Genomic DNA, 16,923 nt, shown 5'->3' with positions numbered 1-16,923 from the left:
AAGGCGACACAGGACCCAGTGTATATGACAAGCATATGAACCGTTGCAATAAGCAAAGACGCTGAGCAAGGACTTTTGTCCCTGAAATAGTCTGGACTTGTTCAAAAACAGGATACATCTGTTGGCCTGTCTGAGCAAGGAACCAGGACGTGCAACCGCAAGAGGTGGGGTTGACATTTAGCAAATATCCAATAAGCAAGTGAATAGTAGGCATAATTAACTAAAATTGTATATAAGCTTGTCTGATGCTCTAATAAAGTGGATTCGATTGATCACATTGGTCTGTATGTCGACCCCTTCTTGCGGCACTGGGGAATATATGCATATGTACATTTTAATATATGAATATGTATGTTTGCCGTCTATATAAGTTCAACTCGTGTTGTTGGGGTGCGCCTCTAGCAAACTCGCTGTGCGCCCAGAGCTGTGTTGCCTTTATTTTATAATAAACTGGTTATAAATTTCAGCAGTGAGTTTGTTTCTCACACAACCATCTATGAAGAGATGATCTTAGCACTTGTTCTGTGTACTGACCGTATCTCATTTTGTGTCTTTGGTCTGTTCTAGGCAGATAGGAGGACAGGATCACAGAATGTTCTTTGTTGGAAGAGCCCTTTGAGATCTCTTAACCCAGCACTGCCAGGCCACCACTACACCATGTCCCTCAGCCTGACATCTACTCTGCACAGCTTCTAAACCCATCTAGGGATGGAGGCTCCACCACTGCCTTGGGCAAGCCTATTTGAGGCCTTGGCAACACTTTTGGGGAAGAAATCGTTCATGTCCTTCTCACAAGGATGCAAGAAAATGACCTCAAGTTGCACCAGGGTAGATTTAGGCTGGGAAATTAGGAAGATTTTTTTTTTTTCACTGAAAGGGTTGTCAAAGCCTGGAACAGGCTGCCCAGGGCAGTGCTGGACTCCCTGGAGAGGTTTGAAAGCTCTGTATGTGGCGGAGGGACACGGTTGAGTGATGACCTGGCAATGCTGGGTTAGCGATGGGACTTGACGACCCTAATGTCCTTTCCAACCAACACGACCCTGTGATTCCATGGCGTGGAGGTGGGTGGCAGTGCTGTAATGAGGAGGGGGAAATGAGTTTCCGGGTGGGGTGGGGGTGGCACCGGTGTCCAGCCCATGGTGATCGGTGACTGCACGCAGTGAAAGGACAGCTGATCACTGTAACGGAAGCGGGCCGCCATGGCGCGGCCGCCGCGGCTGAAGGAGCCGGCAGCAGCGACGAACATCAGCTGGTGGCCGGGCGCCATCTGCGCGGCGCAGGGAAGGGGCAGGCGCAGGCGCGTTTGCAGGCCGCGCGCGTGCGCAGGCGCGTGGGGCGGGAAGCGCGCGGGGCGGGAGCCGCGCGGTGGCAGCCCCGCCCCCAGCCGGGGCCCGTACCGTAGGTGGAGTCACGCGGGCGGGTCACATGACCGGGGCCCTTTACAGTAGGATCCCAACATGGCAGCGGTGGCGGGTGTGGGGGTTGTGGTGGTCCGGGGTGTCCGCTCCTAGGGCCGTTCCGCTTCTCTCCGCTCCCCCGCGAGCTCCTTCCGTCTCCCCTCGCGGACAGGCGGGTGGACGGCCTCCCCTCCCTCTAGGGTACTTTAGGGTTAGCTGCGCCCCGTTGCGTCCGACATGAGGGAGAAGGGTCGCAGGAAGAAGGGCAGGACCTGGGCAGAGGCCGCCCGGACGGTACGTGGGGCCTGCGGGGTAGGGGTCAAGAGGTTGCTGAGGCAGGTCGGAGGCCTCCCAGGGCGCGCCGAATGATGCGGGTTCCCTCCTGCTTCCGCCGCGCTCGACCCCGCTTGGAGCCCGGTGAGGTAGAGGTTCGGTGCAGCTTCGGCCTCCAGCTGTGTGTAGGACTGCGGGGGCGGCCCGGGGAGGTTCGGAGGAGTGAAGGGGTTGCAGAGTTCGTGCGAGCTGCTGACCCGGCTCTGCATCCAACTTTGTATCAACGCTGCTCACTTGCATAGTATTTAATTTCATTTTATTTTAATTTCTGAACTGTTCTCCAGTTGTTTGGTGTCTCCAGGAACGAATTTATGTGGGAATCTGTGGGGGAGAGATTGCTCCTTCATACTTAGAAAATGCTGTGGTTATTCAGGGTGCAGTTATTATTAGTGATGTGCACAATGCATTTTTTTGTCACTATCATCAGTGTCTTTCATGCAGCAGAACACGTGCTGTAGGAGATACTGGGTTGTCTCAGGTCAGATAGTATGTTGTGAATCCTAAAAAGAGGATTTTTGTCTTCAGATTTCCCCAGAGTTTTTTACCATGCTGTTTTCAAAGTGGATTTATTGCAGTTTCTCTGTAGGGTAGCCACGTTAGAGAGTGGATAAAAGAAAAGGGATGTTGGGTAGTGGCACAGGCATGAGAGGGGAAACTTAAACAAGTGCAACTTGCAGGAGCTGAACAGCAGTGTTGAACTCTGAAAGTACAACACATGCTTCTGAGGGAGCTGTATTTGCAATAGGGATTCACATCTACCTAATGGAGAGGGCGAGTGGTCCAGGTTCTATCTAACCATTTTGAAAGAGGTGTCTGTTAAAACAAGGCCTGAAAAGTCTGGCTAGTGAGTAAATGTAGATAGACATCTACAACTGAGACTTGCAAGCACCGTTTTAATAAATAGTACTTTATTTGGGCTTTGTATTTGCAGTTTCAGCGACACCAAAATAGCTGCTGCCCTTTCAGGGAATATGATGCAGTTAACTATTTTAGGAGTATGAAATGCTATTTCACAGGTAAACACTCTGGTACTGCTCTCTGTGGTTTTGTGTATATCCCTTAGAAATAAATTATTAAAAAAAAAAAAAAGAGAGTGGCAGCATCTCCAGAGTGGAGTATAAGTTGGACCAGCTCCTCTCCTGTCAGAGTTCATCCATGATCTCTTCCAGAATCCACTTAAAGGCTTAGAATCCACACACGCTTAGAAAAGCTGCACTGAAAACTAAACTGCAGGTTGCTCCTTACCCTGTGTTGCATACCTGGATTCATGGCTGAGGCAGCCAAAACTAACCAAAGGAGTAAATGCTTGCTAAAACTGAGGCTTTGGCCAATATTTCTAGTTGTGTATTCAGTGGGAATGTTAAAATATTCTGGTCAAACTCCAGCTCCAATCTTCAAAAGGTTTCCCTGTGTTTTCAGCTTGGAATAATGTCTTTTGATTCTTGCCCTAGCTTGTGTGCTTGTGTTGGCTTCTCAGCTGCTGCTGATTGAAGTTTGTAGGGTTTATTACAAAACTGCATTAAGAAATGTGGTAGCTCTTGCATGCCCTATTTTTCTGTTCTTTTAAGGTAACAGAAAACTTACCTCAAGATTAAGAAACCTCCCATTTTGTCTCCAGTGCTTTTCTGCAGAGTTAGTTCACTTGATAAGTTCTCTGTGGGGTGAGCTCTCAGAGTCACAGGTCAGCATGGAGCTGCAGGGGATGGAGCTAGGGTTCTGATAGCAGCTGGCTGTAGACTTGCCTATCCTGGCAAACTGCCTTGTGGTGGTGTCTGAACAGCAGTGTAAGGTCATCACAGCTGATGTTTCTGTGGCAGTTTTGTCCCTTCTCTGCCTCCTTGCTCTGTCATCTAACTGCTGATGCTTGTAGGTAGCTCATGGTGCTAAGCCAGCAAGAAAACATTGACATTATTATGGTGTTGATCTGGCTTAATGCCAGTTTAGTCTTCCTAACCAGGTATTTGGGAGTGGGTGTCCTCCAGTGCAAGGGAGGTGATGGGAGAGTGCCAAGGTAAAGGCTACTTGAATTAACTTAATCTGTGGTAAGAGTTCAGTGTTAGCTGTAAATAAGGTGGTAAGCAAGACCTGACAGCAGAGCCTTGGGGAAGGTATGTGGATAAGGTAGATTCAGTGGGACTCAAGACATGCTTGCTTTTGGATGTATAGGACTATTAATTAGAGCAGAATTGCAGTCTGAAGGAAGGAAAGGGTGCCCTGTGTGGGCAACGTGTTTGGGGAGGAAGTTACTGTTGATAAACAAGGGTTTTCTTATTTCCTGGCTCATTCAGTAGATTTGCAGCTGTAGATGATGGCTAACTTGTGACTTCTCTTGGGACAATGGCGGCATGTCCCTGCAGTTGAAGTAAAAAGTTTCCTTAAGGTAAGGATCACAGAATGATAGGGGTTGGAAGGGATCTCTGGGGATCATCTAGTCCACCTCCCACTTGCTGCTAAAACAGGGTCACTCGGAGCAGGCTGCTGGGATCGTGTCCAGGCAGGCTTGGAATCTCTCCAGAGGAGACTCCACAACCTCTCTGAGCAGCTTGTTTCAGTGCTCTGTCACCCTCACAGGAAAGAAGGTTCTCCTCGTGTTCAGATAGAGCCTCCTAGGTTCAAGTTTGTGCCCACTTATCCATGTCCTGTCAGCAGGCATCACTGAAAAGAGTCTGTTCCAGTCCTCCTGACCCTCACACTTTAGATTTTATTAGAATAAACCAAACCAGGTTGGAAGAGACCTTGAAGATCATCGTGTCCAACCCATCAACCAATCCAACCCACCCAAACAGCTAACCCATGGCACCAAGCACCCCATCAAGTCTCCTTCTGAACACCTCCAATGACGGCGACTCCACCACCTCCCCGGGCAACCCATTCCAATGGGCAATCACTCTTTCTGTATAGAACTTCTTCCTAACATCCAACCTGAACCTCCCCTGGTGCAGCCTGAGACTGTGTCCTCTTGTTCTGGTACTGGGTGCCTGGGAGAAGAGACCATCATCCACCTGTCTACAACCTCCCTTCAGGTAGTTGTAGAGAGTGATAAGGTCACCCCTGAGTCTCCTCTTCTCCAGGCTGAGCAACCCCAGCTCCCTCAGCCTCTCCTCATAGGGCTTGTGTTCCAAACCCCTCACCAACTTTGTTGCTCTTCTCTGGACTCGTTCCAGCAAGTCAACCTCCTTCCTAAACTGAGGGGCCCAGAACTGGACACAGTACTCGAGGTGTGGCCTAACCAGTGCAGTGTACAGGGGCAGAATGACCTCCCTGCTCCTGCTGGCCACACTGTTCCTGTTTTAGTTTTAGTAAGATACTGTACAGTGCACAAGATTAAGCTGATATTACACAGTTTTAAGATAAATGCTCTGGAAGTGTCCCTAACCTGGAGCATACTCTTCAGATACAGTGGTAGAGCAACCAAACTGCAGAGACTTGCCAAAGGGACAGTGTGTCTAAAGAAACAAGGCAATTTATCCACTGGACTGAAGACTACAACAGGCAGGTTACATCTGTACTGATAAACTCAACTTTTAGGGCTTGCTTTCTGTCCCCAAGGACATCTTACAGGTTCTGTATGTATTCATACTGTTTGACCTTCATCCTAGCTGGATGTTAGTGTTCAGGCTGCTTTACATTGATTCTTGAACAGCACCAGTGTCAGGGCTCAATTTGTCACTTTGCTTACAACCAGGCTGGTGCCTGTGCAGTGTCTATCTGGGACTGATCTTAAACTGGCTGTGGCAGTCCTATGGGCATGAGAAGACTGTAACTGATACCTTTTAAGTTGGCAGAGGCAGATGAGAACAAGCATTCAGAAGTACTTGCTGTCATCTGATTTGTGTTGAGTGTTATCACTGCAGCACTGAGTTGATGTTTGCTGGGCTGGAAGGGGCAGGTGCCTTGTTGCATGTGGCAGTGGGACTTGGGTTGTGCAGCAGCAGTTCTGTGCTTTGTTATGACTGCTCAGTTCCGAGTTGTTGCTGTTCCTCTTGCTTTTAACACGCTGCTTGTGATGCAGCTTTCCAAAGCAGAGGGATCAAAGCCCAGTTGAATGCTCTGTGCACCTTCCTGCTGCTGCCCTCTGCTCTGTGATGGGCTGCTGTGGTGTGTTAATGGCCTGTTTAGATCCTGACCAGAGGTCCTGTTGCTGGACAGAAGCCACGAGCAGGCTGCCTTTGTGCTTTGTTTGCGTGGAGGAAAGTGTGTGCAGTCCTGTGCCAAGTCTGAAGAAATCTGGTGTTTGTTTTTCATGGGAAATCCCCATGTGTGACCTGACAAAACAGTTCTTGCTGTGTGACCTCTGACTGTCAAGTCCTGGGGGTTGGAGGTGGCCTCTCTAAATCCTCTATGGCAAGCTCATCCAGGATCACAAAAGGCAGTCTTGTTTGCTACCTGTTTGAGAGGCGACTGCTGCAGCCGTGTTTTCTCCTGTGTGCTGCTTTCCTGTTGGGTCAGACTGACTTGATTGGCTTTGAGTGGTGGAAATCCACCCTGTAAATGCCTTTGGGAAAGCAGACAGAGTCTGAGCGTGTTGTGGTGGACATATCTGAAGACATAGATGTCAAGTATGAATCCTGTTGTGATGCTAGCAGTTGCTGTGTGGCCATGGTGATGTGAACGCTGCTTCCCTCTTGCTGTAGGGGTTTGTTTGCATCACGTGGCCAGGGAAGAATTAAAATTAAATTACTTGCCTTCTGAAACTGGTAGTGCAGAGCATATGATCTGATTTGGTGTTCACAGGCCCATCTGTTGTGTCAAACAAGAGATAGTGTAGTAAGGTCAAAAGGTGAAGTCAAGTAGGAAGCTCATTTGTTGGGGGAAACAAATTATGTGTTTTTGCAAGCTGACTTTAGTCATGAAGTCACAGAATGGGAAGGAGCCTTTAAAGGTCATCTAGTCCAATCCCTGAAGTGAGCTGGGACATCTTCAACTAGAGCAAGTTGCTCAGAGACCTGTCCAACCTGACCTGCAATATTGCCAGGGATGGGTCTTCTACCACCTCTGTGGGCAACCTGGGACAGTGTCACACCCCCCCTCTATGTAAATAATTATTTTCCTTCTACCTAGTCTAAATCTCCCTTCTTAGTTTAAAATGATCACCCCTTGTTTTGTCACAAAGGGCCCTTCTCAAAAGCCTATCCTCATCTTTCTTCTTGGCCTCTTTAAATGTTGAAGGGCCCCCAGATGGTCTGCCTGGAGCTCTCTCTTCTCCAGACTTAACAACCCCAACTCTCTCTTCCTTGTCATTATGACAGGGGGGTTCTAGAGCAGGCCACGAAAATGTACCAACAGCTGGATGTGTTCCAACAGGTCCATGTCTCTCCTGTGCTGAAGACCTCAGAGCTGGGCCCAGCACTGTGGGTGGGAGTCTGATCAGAACAGAGGATCAGAATCCCTTCTCTTGACCTGCTGGCCATGCTGCTTTGGAGGCAGCCCAGGAGACAGTTGGTTTGTGGCCTGTGTGTGCACATTGCCAGCTCCTGTCCTGCTTTTCATGCACCAGCACCCCTAAGTCCTTCTCTGCAGGGCTGCTCTCCATCCCATCAACTCCCAATCTGGATTGGTACTAGGGTTGCTGTGACCTAGGTGCAAGACCTTGTGATTGGCTTTGTTGAACACTAGGGAGCTCCCCCAGTCACACTTCTGCCTGTCCAGCAATGGAATAGAGAATGAGGGATGCCTTTTATCCCTCCTTGCTGTTAAGATGTTTGCAGAGGAGAGGATGGAAGGTTCAATACTGTAGAAGCTGTCTGCTTGCTTGCATTTGCTCACCCATATACATGGACTTGAAAACTTGCCACAGTTCCAAGACTGCTGCAAGAATAGGCAGAAATTCAGAGGATTCTGTAAACCATGAACCTGAGGGGTCAGTAGATGATGTTATTTTTCACTGCTATGTGTTTCAAGTGCCCAGCTGCAACTTGCTGGTGTGTAAGTTGGCAGCACCAAGTTTTGTGTTGCTTTACAGGTTGCTTTTCTGAGGGAAGAGCAGTACCTGCTTTAAGGGGGTACAAAATGCTTCTGATGTCTGAGATGAGTTTCTTCATTTTGCCAGTCTTTCAGAAGTCTGATTGTTCAGCTGGGAAAAGTCTGAAGGATGATTTGGAGCACAGCAGCCCCTTCTTGGCTGAATCTGAGCACTGGCTTTTTGCTTTTCAGCAAGATATTGAATGGGGCTGCCCTGTAGAAGGTTAAATGATTAATCCCAGCTTGTGAAATGAGCTGATAGTTGAAGCTGCTACAGCATGGGTGGGTTTTTCATTTGTTTGGGTTTTTTGAAGGGATTGTTTGTTGCTGTGCTAGGTGGTTTTGGCAGCATTTTCTTTCACTATTAATCCCTTAAGTATTACCACAGATTACTTGCATGAATTAAGAAGAGCATGGCCAGAAGGTCGAGGGAGGGAGATTCTCCTCCCCTTCTGCACTGCCCTGGTGAGGTCACATCTACAGCTGTGGATCCAGTCCTGGGTTTCCCAGTGCAAGAGAAACAGGGAACTACTGGAGAGAGTCCAGTAGAGGCTACAAAAATGCTGAGGGGACTGGAGCATCTCTGTGGAAAGGTTGAGAGACCTGGGACTGTTTAGCCTGGAGGAAAGACTGATGGGACAGTGAAGGGGCAGTGGTCACAACCTGGAACCCAGGAGGTTCCATCTGAATATGAGGAGAAACTTCCTCCCTGTGAGTGTGCCAGAGTGCTGTCTGGAGAGGTTGTGGGGTCTCCCTCTCTGGAGAGATTCCAAACCTTGCCTGGACATAGCAATACTGAGTAGACTGCTGTGGGTGACTCTGTTTTATCAGGGAGCTGGACTAGATGATCCCCAAAGGTCCCTTCCAATGCTTACCACCCTGGGGTTCCCTCTTTCTGGTCTCCGTCCAGGTACAAGACCTGTTTCCACTGAGGATAAAGAGTTGTGGCAAAACTTGGTCTTGTGTGTCTGTTGAATGCTATTGTAGAGACCTTTGGAGGCCAGGCACAGTGTGCTTGGCAACCACTGCTCTAGTGACCAAACCACTGTATGGTGTCCTTCTGCCCTTTGACCTATCTACATTTCTGCTAGCTAGGGAAATACCTTGGCAGCGTTTCTAGAGAAACAGACTACTGGCTGCACAAAAGTTGGCATAAAATTTATCACATGGTAATAAAGAACTGCAATTTCCTTCACTTCATACACAACTTGATTCACTCTCAGCACTTGGATGTATTTTCCTGTGTTGTTGTTTGGGGGGTTTTTGGTTCAATTTTTCCCCCTCCAGGTTGTTTTTAAGGACTTTAAAGTCAGCATTTGATCTGTAGCCGCAGCAACCCCATGCAGCACTAGAGGCTGGGGTCAGAGTGGCTGGAGAGCTGCCAGGCAGAGAGGGACCTGGGGGTACTGGTTGACAGCCGGCTGAACATGAGTCAGCAGTGTGCCCAGGTGGCCAAGAAGGCCAATGGCATCCTGGCCTGTATCAAGAATAGTGTGGCCAGCAGGAGCAGGGAAGTCATTCTGCCCCTGTACTCCACACTGGTTAGGCCACACCTTGAGTACTGTGTCCAGTTCTGGGCCCCTCAGTTTAAGAAGGACATTGAGACTCTTGAATGTGTCCAGAGAAGGGCAATGAGGCTGGGGAGAGGCCTTGAGCACAAGCCCTACGAGGAGAGGATGAGGGAGCTGGGGTTGTTTAGCCTGGAGAAGAGGAGGCTCAGGGGAGACCTTATCACTCTCTACAACTACCTGAAGGGAGGTTGTAGCCAGGAAGGGGTTGGTCTCTTCTCCCAGGCAACCAGTGCCAGAACGAGAGGACATAATCTAAAACTCCACCAGGGGAAGTTTAGGCTCAAGGTGAGGAGAAAGTTCTTCACAGAGAGAGTTGTTAGCCATTGGAATGTGCTGCCCAGGGAAGTGGTGGAGTCACCATCCCTGGAGGTGTTCAAGCGGGGATTGGACGTGGCACTTGGTGCCATGGTTGAGTAGTCATGAGGTGTTGGGTTACTGCAAGAAGGGGGCCGCTTTAACGACCAATTTGATCAGCGGATTCCCCTTTATTGAGCATCAGACACATCTTATATACAGTTTGCTATAATTATGCCCACTTGGCAACATACTATTGGTTGCTCTCTAAAAGGTTACATCATTGTTTTCACAACTCTGTGGAATTCTTCCATCCGGCCTAATTGCTCTCTTTCCCAGATCTCGCCTCCTCCTTATCTTGCTTGCCTCCCATCTCAGGGGCAGCTGGACTTCAGCATACCAAGCAATCAGCACTTTCTCACATCTCCTACTCCGCCAGTATATTATCAACAGAGAATTCTTCAAGGCCTGAATTGCACAGGTGTTCCTGGGACCCATGTCCCCTCTTGTCCGACAACAATTCCCCCGTTTTTCTTTTGTGCAAGTAAGGCCTTGGAAGTTATTCTTTGAACACTTTGCATAATACAATTATAAACAAGTTTAACAATAATCAAAATGAGTACAATAATACCTAAGAACCTTAAAACTTACTACTATAATTAACAAACATATTTACATTAAGTCTGGGTATCCCTATCAGACATGTCTGAAAAAGTTCAATCAATTCATTATTACCTGTTATGTTGCACCTTTATTTTCTCTAGGATGGTCAAAAATCATAATTTGTTTAATGGTAGCAAGATTTCTTTAATCTGTAAAGGTAGATCTGGCCAGGCTCTAGCTTCACAGACAGAAAACTTGCAGGCAATCAGCAAGAGCAAAAGAGCTTCATTGCTTTGCCCAATATAAAATTACCCATAATAATGTGTTTTTGGTCATCCTAGTAATACTAATCTCTTATTGGTACCAACTTCACCCAAAAAGCAACCTTACAATAGTTTTCTTCATCTTATATAGTTTCATCATCTATATAAGCAAACTTATGCTAAATAGAAGGGAGGCATATGATAGTCTTAGAATAGGTGGTCAAATCCCTTCTCCCTACATTCAGTGTGGTAAGGGTCAAAGCATCCACTTTCACACATGCTCAATTGTGCAGGCTTCTTATCTGAAGAAAACAAATTCCCAGCTCTGAATGTTTATCTTTAAGACAGCTCCTTCTCAGCCGTGGTGTCTCCAATTAACCAGACAGTGTCCATGCAAGTCTGCAAGAGAGGTTTCTTTCTCTTTACCCTCTAAACAGGCCTTACAAGATCCTGACCCTTAATCCCAGTGCACTCTAAGTCTTACAATTTTAACACAAATCACCAGTATATTCATCACAATTCCCCCCTTTTTTTTTTCTTTGTCACCATTGATTTGTGTTAAAATTTCCAGATATTTCAGAACCTTCTTAATTGGATCATAATTAAGTTCATCTGTTCTGATCACATTCTGATCATAATTCTCTACTTGTAACTCGTTGACATGAGCAATCTTACTTAAAGGTCTTAGTATTTTGTAACAACAATTGCAGAGTATTATGCATAGCAATATTACAGTTATTCCAACAATATTACAAACAAATGTTGAAGCCAATTTAGATTTGGTAACCAGAAAGTTAACTTATCCCATATTTCTTTAAATCCACAAGAAGTATCATCTAAAGAAATCTGATGTAATATCTGATTGTGGTTTACAATCGCCTGTAAATCTGTTTCCACTCGTTCATCTAGATTAACATAGCTACAACAACTTACATGTATGACTACACATACACCCCCTTCCTTAACATATAAAAAATCCAAAGCTAATCTATTCTGAGTAGATATTTTCGAGAGACTATTGATTCCAATTTGCTGCGCTTTTATTGCATCTGTGCTTGCATTTACTATGATTTCAACTGTAGCAGAAAAATTTACCATTGCTTTTTCAAGTTCAAGTCTTTTCTCTCCGGTCTGATCAAGATTCCACACATGGGAACATGGTTTTTGATTTCGATTGGACTACTTATGTACAAATAGGGTTAGGATCAAAATTAGGCTCCACCAAGTATATGTGAACTCTGCCTCCTCGGCCTGCTGGGGTGCAACCAGCAGCCGGGTGTATTTTCTTCTCGGCAGCAGTTACATTCTTCAGGAGCCCTACAGATTTTTTAACTCCTTAACCCACTTCAAAATTCCATTTGGAGTCTCTTCTCTACTTCCTTGGTTAGTTCGTTTACCATTTCCCATTGTGCTTTTGTTATTTCAATTCCTCTGCCTTCAAAATCTTATGTCTCTTACTTTTCCTTTTACTAATCCTTTTAATTATTCCTGATATTTCTCTAGTCTTTATTTCCCACTTATGCCAATCCCTTTCAATAATTTTCCATGGGGATTTAAATCCTTTTTCTCACCACAAAATAGGTTTTCTGTATTTACCAGCCCAAACTGCCTATTTTCAAATTCATCATTCAGGACAAAATATTTTTTGATTGATGCTTTTGACCCCAGATTATCAGAACAGTTATTGTGATCGATGTTCGACTTCATGGGAAATGCTGTTTCCTCTTAGTCTTGGTTCTTCTGCACATTAGTGAAGGAATAGTTGTTAAAATTAATACCTATTTACTACAAACCTTAACTTATGCTAATACCAAAAAATCCTTAAAACCTTAAAAAACTATGTTAAAATTAATCCATCAAATCAGTGTCTAAAAAGAAATAAAATTGTTACATTAACTAAAAAACACTTTCCAAAATTAAAAGCTGTTCATACATTCCTTAACTATATTACATGGAGCTCCTTTGAAATGCCTAGGCAGACAACTAAGAAGGTTCGAACCAAAAGAAAATCTTACAATTTGAACTCTTAACTAAGTGCATACACCTTACTGCAATTACTATGTACTAAGTACTTATAAATACCAAATGCTTACTTATTCATTATGCTTATTAGAAAAACTTAACAAAACTCTAAATAACAAATCTCTGAAAGACGTTACAATCAGAAATGACAAAATGAGTACTGTTGCTTTAAATCAAAACAGAGTGGTGCGGCTAAAGCCGCTGCGGGGGAAAGGGGTGGGGGCTGCTGCCGTGGCAGCTGCTCCGCTGCTACTGTCGGTGCTGTCGGTGTCGGTGGTGCGTCAGCCGGTACCGCCTTGGTCGGAGCCGTCGGTATCCGCGGGGGCCGGCAGGGCTCGCGGGAGGAGTGCGGTGGCAGGAACGCTGTAACCGCGAGCCTCCAAGCGCTCCATTTTTTCTAAGAGGGGCCGTAAAGCAAAGTCGGCGCTGTTTGAATTCCTCGCTGCCGGTATTGTCTTCCGAGTCCGAGCCGTCGCTGGCGATGTCAGAGGAAGGTTCCCCGCTGTGTGCAAACGGCAGTGGTGACGGCTGGTAAACGCGGTGTGGTCGCCGCAAGATGTATCGGGGGCGGCCCCGGTCGATCGGTCGACAGTTCTCAGACACATCTTTCAGCTGCAACTCAGATACACCTGGCGCTGCATCTCGTCCTGACAAAGTTGCTCTAACTGCAGCAGCCATTCGCTGTTTCACTTCGTAGGTTTTAACACAGTTCATGCATTCTCGCCACGACTCTTGCAGCTTTATAGCAGTTTTATCACCATCTATAACCAAGTCCCACAACTTGTTCCTGTATTCTCTCCAACAAGCTTCATCAAAATAACTATCTCCGCTAGGGAAATGCCCTAAAGCGGATCTATGGGCCAAAAGTCCAGGCATTACTTTAGACGATATCTCCGCCTTACGCTTTTCGATGACACTGTATTTCGTCTGATGACTGCTTATAGGGTCGGCCTTGCCCTTTCGAGTCTGTGCGCAAAGGTACTAAGGCTGCCATAACCTGTTGACTATGCTCAAGCTGTTTTGTCATTGTCATTGACAACACCTCAGCCTGTTTTTGCAATCCCTTATCAATCACCTCCGTCAACATGGCCATCGGATTGCTTGGCAAGTCCTGAGCCCTCTGCAACAATTCGGCTACCGTCCATCTAGGATCTGCTGATGTAATAAGCTGCTGCGTCTGCTGGTTCCCATTCTGCATTAAACACTGCCTTAAAATTGCCTCTCGGATACCTTCTCCTACGCTTGCTGCTCTAAGTGCGGCAAGCAACTTATCTACAAATTCACCAAGAGGTTCCTGTCTACCTTGCTTAATTCCCATATAGTGAGGATTTGCATTTCCATCCTTCTGCTTGTCAAAAGCCCTCCTTACTATCTGGGCTGATGCTTGCAAAACAGGCGGCTGTAAAAGTGCCTGTAACTCTGGTCTCTCATACTGTCCCGTTCCACACAACTGATCTACTGTTACACCAAATAGTGGATCATTTTGCTGTCTTTGTACTCCAGCTGATTGTCTAGCTAGGTGTTCCCACTCATTCAAAAATGTCATAAATTGAGATGCTGTTAGGATCAGCTTCATAACATTATAAGAATCTCTAGGCAACATATTATAGTTCATATAAATAAAATCAATCATCTGTCTAGCTGATTCAGATTGAACCCCAAACTGACTCGCAGTCTGTCTTAATTGAGATAACAATTTCCATGGCAATTGGGTTACATCAGCCTGAACAACATTTTGCTCCCCAGGGACCTGTGTATACATTACTGGAAGAACTTGATGTGAAGCAGCCAGCCGGCTAAGCCCTTCCTGATCTCCTTCGGCGTTTAAGTGTTCTGCAACCTTTCGCCAATACTCTGTGTGCTTTCTTGCATGATCTTTAACACCACCTCCAGGATCTATCGCCCTGTTTGTCTCCTCTCCCTCACTTACTTTCTCCTCCTGTACAATTTGCTCAGCTAAAAGATACGGGGAAGGCTCCTCAGCAGAGTCCTGTGTTACAGATTGTAATTCGACTCTGCCACCTAACCCTTTTACACACGCAGCCTTCTCCTTTCTTAAATAATCCTGAACCTCTTCTGACAAAGGCAACCCAGCATGTGTAACACTTGCTCCATTTGGGTCCGTATAATCTAATCGTACCCTGGCTTGATAAGCTGCCATTTGCTCAGCACGATGCTGATCCAATGCTGTCATAACCATCTTCCACCATTTTCCACACTCCTTTGCTCGTTTTTCATCATCTAAGCCATGCAGCCACAAGTCTTGTCCAGACTTTTTCCACTGCAATTTTTCAAACACCTCATTTGGGTCCTTAAAATATCCTAACTCTTCTGCATAGCTTAACAGCGGCACCAACTCCTTTGTAAAATTTAACTTACACTGTCGCTTTTCTAAAAAGCATATAAATAAATCATACGCTGCCTGCCTATCCATGTCCGTATTTAAACGTTAATACCTGTGCGCACAGTCCTCGTTTAAGCAGTTTCCGGCTCTACAGCGTCTTCGGCTTCAAGGCTGTCTTCCCTTTTCTTGCAGCCTCCGGTACTGCTATCCCGGGCCGGCCGTCTTCTTGCCTCCCGGCTTACTGCGAATCTCCCAACATCCCGAAGAACTTCTTAAACCCTAACGTTTGTCTTCATTAGGGTCCCTGTTCGGGCGCCACTTACTGCAAGAAGGGGGCCGCTTTAACGACCAATTTGATCAGCGGATTCCAACTTTATTGAGCATCAGACACATCTTATATACAGTTTGCTATAATTATGCCCACTTGGCAACATACTATTGGTTGCTCTCTAAAAGGTTACATCATTGTTTTCACAACTCTGTGGAATTCTTCCATCCGGCCTAATTGCTCTCTTTCCCAGATCTCGCCTCCTCCTTATCTTGCTTGCCTCCCATCTCAGGGGCAGCTGGACTTCAGCATACCAAGCAATCAGCACTTTCTCACATCTCCTACTCCGCCAGTATATTATCAACAGAGAATTCTTCAAGGCCTGAATTGCACAGGTGTTCCTGGGACCCATGTCCCCTCTTGTCCGACAACATTGGGTGACAGGTTGGACTTGCTGATCTTGGAGGTCTCTTCCAACCTTATTGATTCTATGATTCCATAACTCAGTTTTGGCCCAGTGTGAGTTGTAATCTCTGATACCTGCTCTTCAGGATGCTGGAACTTCTAATGAACTACAAGTTGCTTTAAACTCATCTTGGGAATCTGCAGGAGACAAATGGAGGTTTAAAAAGTTGGTTCTGATGTGGAAATAGTGCTTGGAAAGGGTGAGAGAAAACAGCAATCCACTTTAATTGCTTCAGCAGACAACAGAATCTGCATTTATTCCAGTTACAGTAATCCAGTTACTTGCCTGCCATTTCAAAAAACAATTTCCAAGTTGTGACTTGCATTCCTGCTGGGAACTTTAACCTCTTCAAGGCCCTGACATCCCTGCTGCTTTGTGTGTGCAAGTTGTGCTGGCTTTGACTGCAGCAGAGTGAGCTTGTTTGCCAGCTGATCGATGGGGTTGGCAGTGCCGTGCTCTCGTGTTAAGGTGTGGATAATTTCTGTAGTAGTGGTACAGCTTCTTTTAAAAGATAGTTGAGAGGAGTGGCTCTGAGAATCATCAAATCACAGAATAGCTTGTGGGAAGGGACCTTTAAAGATCATCTAGTCCAATCCCTCTGCAGTCAGCAGGGCTGTCTTCAACTACAGCAAGTTGTTCAGAACCCTTTCCAACCTGACCTGGAATGTTGCAGGGGATGAAGAATCTTCCACTTCTTTGGGCAACCTGTGCCAGAGTCTCACTGCCCTCAGTGTAAAAAACCAAAGTTTTCCTTCTCTCTAGCCTAAATCTCCCCATTTAATTTAAATCCATCACCCCTTATCTTGTCACAAAGGCCCTGCTGAAAAGCCTGTCTCTAGCTTTCTTCTTGATCCCTTTAAGTGCTGAAATGCCTTAAGAAGGTCTCCCTGAATTCTTCTTTTTTCCAGGCTTAAGAACCCCATCTCTCTCTGCCTGCTCTTGCAGCAGAGGGGTTCCAGTCCTTAGAGCATTTTCATGGCCTGCTCTAGACTCACTCCAGCAGGTCCATGCCTCTCCTGTGCTGAAGACCCCAGCACTGCAGGTAGAGTCTGAGCAGCAGGGCAGAATCCTCTCCCTTGACTTGCTGGCCTTGCTGCTGGGGATGCAGCCCAGGACATGGTTGACTTCTGTGCTGTGAGCACATGTTACCAGCTCATGTCCAGCTTTTATCTACCATCCATACCCTCTTGGCATGAAGGTAGTTGAGTCTCTGTCCCAAAGCATCAGTGCACATGGTAAGATCCTGGAGTGTTACTTCCCTCCTGCAAAACAGGGTGGAGGCAGATGTGTTGACACCCAGCTTGCAAGCACAAGGTGGAAGGGGAACCAGGGAGCAGCAGTGCCAGGCAGGGAATCCCTGGCAGCTGCAGAGCATTGAAGCCCTGCCTGGGAATACCTCTT

The 16,923-nt window shown here is 46.4% G+C and overlaps 1 protein-coding gene across 1 annotated transcript in view; it reads left to right on the top strand.

Annotated features, from left to right (window-relative positions):
• Positions 1-1,450: 1,450 nt before the first annotated feature.
• ASXL2 (ASXL transcriptional regulator 2) overlaps positions 1,451-16,923 on the top strand; it is a 154,898-nt gene continuing 139,425 nt past the window's right edge. Inside the window, exon 1 of the mRNA XM_068143067.1 lies at positions 1,451-1,691. Within this exon, the coding sequence (XP_067999168.1) occupies positions 1,635-1,691 (57 nt within the window). The 5' untranslated portion in view covers positions 1,451-1,634. The remainder of the gene's footprint in view (positions 1,692-16,923) is intronic.

Source organism: Melanerpes formicivorus, unplaced genomic scaffold (genome assembly GCF_026170545.1).
Source record: "Melanerpes formicivorus ecotype bairdi unplaced genomic scaffold, bMelFor1.0.p_v2 SCAF_9, whole genome shotgun sequence".
In the NCBI taxonomy this organism is placed as follows: Eukaryota; Metazoa; Chordata; class Aves; order Piciformes; family Picidae; genus Melanerpes; species Melanerpes formicivorus.
The sequence above is the reverse complement of the archived record's forward strand: the minus strand, read 5'-3'. Positions and strand labels throughout refer to the sequence as shown.